This window comes from Malurus melanocephalus, unplaced genomic scaffold (assembly GCF_030028575.1).
Source record: "Malurus melanocephalus ecotype Western Australia unplaced genomic scaffold, MMel_1.1 scaffold_60, whole genome shotgun sequence".
Classification (NCBI taxonomy): Eukaryota; Metazoa; Chordata; class Aves; order Passeriformes; family Maluridae; genus Malurus; species Malurus melanocephalus.
Genome location: NW_026623292.1, coordinates 2,007,317 through 2,013,486, shown reverse-complemented (window position 1 = coordinate 2,013,486; position 6,170 = coordinate 2,007,317). Strand labels below are relative to the sequence as shown.

Here is a 6,170-nt window from a genome sequence, read left to right as displayed (position 1 = left end):
GGCGGCGGCGGCGCCCGGGCGCGGTGCGACATGTCCCACCAGACCGGCATCCAAGGTACCCGCGCAGCTCCCCGCACCTCCGCTCCGCGGTGCCCGCTGCTGCCCGTGCCTGTCRGCCCCGTCTCTCCCGCAGCCCCGCCGGCCGGGCGGGAGGCGGGCGGAGCGCCTTTCCCCGCGGGTCGGGCGCGGCGCGGGGGCAGGCGGCCGTGGCGGGCKCTTAACGGGCCATTCCCGGCGGGATCTTTCCCACTGCTACGCTCTTTGTTCGCTGCCGGAGGAGCCCGTCCTTTGCGCCGCGGGCCGGCGGGGGGACGAGCGAGGGGGGAACTGCTGCTGCTTTCTGCCCCGGCGGCCGCCGCTCCTCGGGGTCGAACCCAGAGCTCCGTTCCCGGTCGGGCGAAGCCTGCAGGGTCTTCCCRGCCGGCGAACCGCGCCTGCCCGCCCCGGAGAGGCAGGGAGCCCGCCCGGGGAAAGTGCTCACTGCAGAGCCCCATGAATGGCAGGGAGGGCCCGCCTGGGCTCAGGTAACTCCCCCAGTGCCGGTTTTCCTGCGGCGGCCGTGAGCGTCGAGCCGGGGGCTGTCGCCAGCTCGGGGTCGCCGTAGCGAGTTTGGAATGGGTTGGACAGCACAGGACATGCCGAGGGGCGCTGCCGGGTCCCTGGAAGCGAGAGCCCTGGGGAGAAGCAAGAKCTCTGGCGTGGAAGAGTCCACTAAAAAGCCCATCCTTGGAGGCCATAAGGGGGAAAAGTATGTGGGAACCTTTTTTYCCCATGTTTCCAGGCCTTGGAAGGTGCGAGGAGCAATTAGAAGAAGACAGTGTATTGTTTCGCAGTATTAGCGGGTTCCCTTGAATCACAGAATTGCTAAGCAGGGATTATACAGCAGGATTATGGAGCGGTCGGGTTTTGCTGTCTGGATTTCTGCAATCTGCCTGTTCGGTGACTAGTACCATGTACTTTGCCTGCACTCCGGTATTTATTGTTGAAGGTGACTTTTGTCCCAGCCACGACAGCCCTTAGCTTTTCTTCTATGCCCTTTTTTGTCCATTGGCTGCGTGTGGTCTGTACCCTTTTCCCTCTCTTCTTTTCCTCCCTTTGCATGCCAATCTTTTTTGCAGCTTCTTGTTTTAAGTTCTTCAACCCTTCTCAGSCTAGAGGCGCACCTGAAATAGCTTTTACTTTTTTCCTCCCCAGTCTGGGGAAACCTGTTAGTGTAACTCTTAATCCCTTGTTCTCCTGGCGGTGCAGGAGGGAGGAGCAGAAGAATACTCTGTTGCTTATTGTAAGCACAAAGAGTGGCAAAACCTCTTCTGCTGCTTTCCTTAGTGTTTTAGAGTAATTTGTCCTCTGAGGAGAGCTGTAGAGAGCTCTACCGCTTTCCTTCAGGAACCTGCCTCAGCCGACACTAATCAGGAGTCCTGTTTGCAGCAAACCATCAGCTTCTGCAATTTGGAAGAGGAATAACTCTACTTGTGCCATTGCTGGCTTCGGCTACAAACAAGCTACTGTCACTCATAAACAATTACAAGATTTGGCAGCACGGGCTGCTTTTTTCTGAAAACAGAAATGAAGTCATGGGCACAGTGATATGTACCAGGCAGTTGCTAAAAGGACTGGACTTTTTAAACAGGCCAATGCAGATAAATACCGTAGGAAGTCACAGAATGCACTAAATGTGGGAAGATACAATCAAATGGGTCTACAATCTTCTCAATAATTTTAAAAGAGTGTTCCCTGTACAATGTTTGTGAAATACACCCAAATTTTGATTCTGTAGTCCTCTGCTGCGCAGAAAGTTTAAATAGAAAATAGTATAACTGTTGAGAATTTCAAAACCATTATGAGGGAAAAMCCCCATAGATCACTTTGTAGTGAGMTGCTTTCACAAGTGTTTCAAAATATTTTTTTAGGAGCTGTTTTGGAATTGGTGTAGGGACTGCACCTGTATTCTAGTCTTGTTTTGGTATGTAGGGTTAAAATGAGAGAATAAAGAGCAAAAAGATAATAGACAAAAAGGGGACAAAAAATGTTCTGGGGGAACCAAAAGCTCTAGAAAATGGCACAATGTTTTCTTGCTCAATGGAATGGTAAGGACCAGCAGAGATGATTAGAAAAGCTGGCATCAAATTACTGTGAGGGTCTGCACTGGCTAGTGGAAAGATATCAACTGGGATGAAACTGGGTTTGAACTGGTAACTGAATGCAGTTCAGTTTTTTTAACATGACCTTTTAACATGCCATTTTAGACTCTCAGGATGGGCCTGGCACCACCTGGATAGATATAAATGTAAAATGTTTTGGGAATGGGCAGTAATGYTCCGGGATACCATCTGTTCATTTGGCTTCAACCTGGATATAAGTAATCCATTCTATTTGTTTCCTGGTTTGATGTTTGTTTTGCTGGTGCTATGCTCTCTGCTGTGAAATTACTTAAAGGACCAGCTTAGAATAAATGTTTTYCAGTAAATCCTTACAACCCTCTGTCTCTGGTATCATTAAACTGATTTGCACTGGGATTATTTAGCAGAGCAGTTGAGATAAGAATGGTCTTCACACCAGTCAAGCACAGACCTTCAGTGTGCTTAGGGAAGTGAGTCTCTCATGTTTATGGTGAAGTATCAGTGTGATTTAGGAACATGTGAAAATTAGTTACTTTGTAAATTCACAATAAAGCTGTCCTGTTGCAATAGGTAGGGGCTTGAACAATGTCATCAACCATAGAAGGAGATAAGGTGGTTTGAAAGATGAGCAATGAATGACAGCTTTCACTGGTACTCTGCAGAAAGGTGCTCTCAGGAAAGACCATCATGTTTGCCAGWCCAGCTCTAATGTTTTCCTGGCAGGAGTAAAGTTTGTGTCTGAAAGTTTGTACTAAGTCTTCTGACTTTGTGAAGCTGTTGTAATTTGAGATGTGTCATATTTTTATTGTGTTGCTGTGTTAACTCTGAAACCTGAGATTTATGATATGATGTCATCTTTAATTTTCCCAATGGTGAAAATAATTAAGTATGCTAGGAAGCAGGGCTGTTTTGTAATGTTGCCTTTTTTTTCTTTGTGTGGCATGCTGGTGGCTGGAACAGTGTGCGGCATAGCAGGAGCATCACTCCTGATGTTGCTTTTCAGTCCAACTTTGTAGCAAAGGGCCAGTTGTACGTTTTTCTGATGTTGTTCTTACCCTCATGAATATTCTTTGTTCTAGGGAAGTGAAATGTGCTAATTTGATTACTTTTATTTTCTCTTTTTCAGCTAGTGGAAGTGTTAAAGACATCTTTGTTGGAGCCAGAAATGGACAATACAGGCTTTTAAAAATAGTCATTGACAATGGTTAGTCAAATTGTATTTTTTTTTCTGATTCTTTTAGATATTTTCCAGGTTGTTTTAATAATCTACATGTACAATTGTTTGAAAAACAGAACTCAGCAAAACTTAATGTTACTATGGATTTTCATGTATAGAAAGTAAAATTTAAATTTTGGTGATCCTGAGCTTTTCACTACAATGCCACTGTATTTTTCCATTTGAATTTTTCTCCCAAATATAATTTTATATTTTACCAAGAGCTGCTGAGTATTTCATATGGATATTATAAATAAATTTATTCTTATCTCTTACTAAAGAGTATGAATGAGAGAGGGAATGAAAAGAAAGGGAATGAAAATTTGCACGTGTGTAGTGTTTGGACACTGGCTACTTTAATTAGACAGAGATCAGGTCTTGCACAACAATTGCTCACCTTAGATGAGCTGTAAATTTTATCTGCCTTTTTTACCAGGATCAGTATAAAAGCACTGCATGTAGAAAGTCCTGCTAAAGCAGATGTTTAAATAGTAAACTGGMTACATAGAAAATACCTTTGTAAATTTGAACTTTATTTAAATTTTCAAAGTCAAAAGTGTTTCTTAAATTGCTACATGTATGTGCAAATATATATATGTATAGAAAATTACATAATTTCTGTCAAAACTTGAATTTGATCTTTGAACTTCTTGGCAAGGGATATAGGCTGCAAACTTTGAAAGATAGAATATATAATTACTTTTATTTTCTTTAATGGCAATGTTGGTTGGTTATATAAGACACTTTCTSGTTTAGTCCATCTTTTCAAGTATGWCAGTTGTCCACTTTGGAGTCCTTTGTTCTGGACTTAATCCATTTACAGTGCACAAAAAATCTGTTGGCTGGAGAGAGGTACATGTATTTACCTGTACATACTTTCAGGTGGGTAACCTACTGTTGCCTTCTTTTTGTTTCCTTTTCTTAGGAAGTCTTCTGWTATTTTAATACAGCTTTCTTTAAGGCAGTGGCATTCGTAAAATTACAGGCAGGACTTTGTGATACACAGTCTTAGTAGCAAAAGGTAGATCCTGACATACTATTGTTGGGKTTTTTTTCCCATTAAGCATGGCAAAACAATATGATTTTGTGTATATGCTACTTTATAATATGAAATGAAGCCTAGAAATAGGACWCAAATTGAAGACTTCCTCTATTTTTCATTCCCTATTTTTTTCATTCTCTGATKTTTTAGTTCTCTATTTTTTTGTTTTTGTGTGTCTGTATACCTGGGCATACACAGATATACAGATATAAACACATAGGTATAGATATATGCATTTCCTCTCTATATAGAAGCAGAATCCATTCTTTAATACTATTTTCCATAGTTCAAAAACTGTCAGAATACTGGAAGAAGGGCAGTTGCCTCATCTGTCTTCAGAAGCTTTCAGCAGCAGATAATAGTCCTTAGCCAACAGATAACACTCAAATTGAGTTTTGCTAATCTGAGTTAATAAGAGAAGAGATTTGCTGCTGGGCAATAAAGTTYCTCTGAGTGTATCATAAATCCCACTTGGTATAAATCCACCTAGATTTCAGAATTGGCAAATACATTTTGAATGCTCTTGGTTTAGGTATACTACTTCAGGTACTTCGCATGTAATTCAAAGAAGGGCCAAACTCTTTTGCCCTGAGCTATTCATGTTCCATGAGTTACTTTGGTGGAGTGCTTTGCTTGAAGTTTTGCTGTAGTGGCATTTGTGTACTGTTGTACTTCTTTTCTGAAGTTTTGTAAATTAAGTCCTGGACCCTCAAAAGGTGATTTGTAGGCTAACTACTATGGTGGTCCTCAAACTGTTGCAGGATACTATTTAAGAAAGGTATTTCTATTCCACTTGTGTATATTTCTTGGGAAGCTGGTAAAAGATTTGTAAGACAGCATACTAATACTTCCCTTTGGAAGCTGAGATGTGATGTATAAATAAGAGAAAAATCTTGTTGCTACAGCTGTTCACAAAATTAAATACCATTGAAGTATTCTGTACAGATGTAAGCCAATTATACATAATAAACAACTCAGTCATTTACAGAGACCATAGCTATGAAGCTGTATTAGAAAGAGGTTTATCTACTTACATAGTCAAGTTAGTGATTAGTGCAAGCATATTCATTCCAAACTCTTTTCAGTGTATAATTGAGTTATTGACTCCTTACAATGAGTACAAAAACACTATAACAAGAGCATCAGCAATTACGACTCTAAAATTTGAAAGCTTACTCTTATTTATACCTAAGTACTCCRAATAAAAAATAAACTAATTGGTTTTAGTTTTTATTTCCSTTCTATGTATGTTATGCTAAAAAGACTATCAGTTATATCACTTCAGATCAAAGAATTTGATGACAACCAGCACATTATTTCTCAACTATCTGTATTTGGCTTATTAAGTTAGGGTTTGAACATACACAGCTTCTGTAAGAATTCACCTGCTTTTACACTTACTGTTCTTTACTTCCATTCTTCTGGACAAAATTCTGAAAGATTAAGTCTCCCCTTAACTTCTTAGTGCAATTGTGGATTTTGTCAGAGAGGTATTTTTGCTAACCTGAAGCTTTGGTTATTGTTTATAGAACAGCTTGTTGTGGGCTCCTCTAGACGGCCAGTTGGATCATGGGAAAAGGATTATGATTCCTTTGTCCTTCCCCTTCTTGAAGACAAGCAACCATGCTATATATTATACAGATTAGATTCTCAGAATGCTCAAGGATATGAATGGATCTTCATTGCATGGTCACCTGATCACTCTCCTGTAAGTAACAGTCATCAGAGGCTTCATGTTGTTGATGATTTTTCAACAGTACCATTAGATCTGAATGAAAAGATATGAAGGAAA

General features: G+C 41.1%; 1 protein-coding gene across 2 annotated transcripts in view; it reads left to right on the top strand.

The window, feature by feature from the left end:
- The first annotated feature begins 6 nt into the window (after nt 1–6).
- The window catches only part of TWF1 (twinfilin actin binding protein 1), a 19,466-nt gene continuing 13,302 nt past the window's right edge, over nt 7–6,170 (top strand). The window contains exons 1-3 of one of the 2 annotated variants that reach the window (XM_057366155.1): nt 7–55; nt 3,247–3,324; nt 5,908–6,086. In XM_057366155.1, coding sequence (XP_057222138.1) covers nt 31–55; nt 3,247–3,324; nt 5,908–6,086 — 282 coding nt within the window. In that variant the 5' untranslated portion in view covers nt 7–30. Of the gene's footprint in view, nt 56–367; nt 525–3,246; nt 3,325–5,907; nt 6,087–6,170 lie in introns of those variants that run through there. The other variant, XM_057366154.1, reaches the window with a different exon arrangement.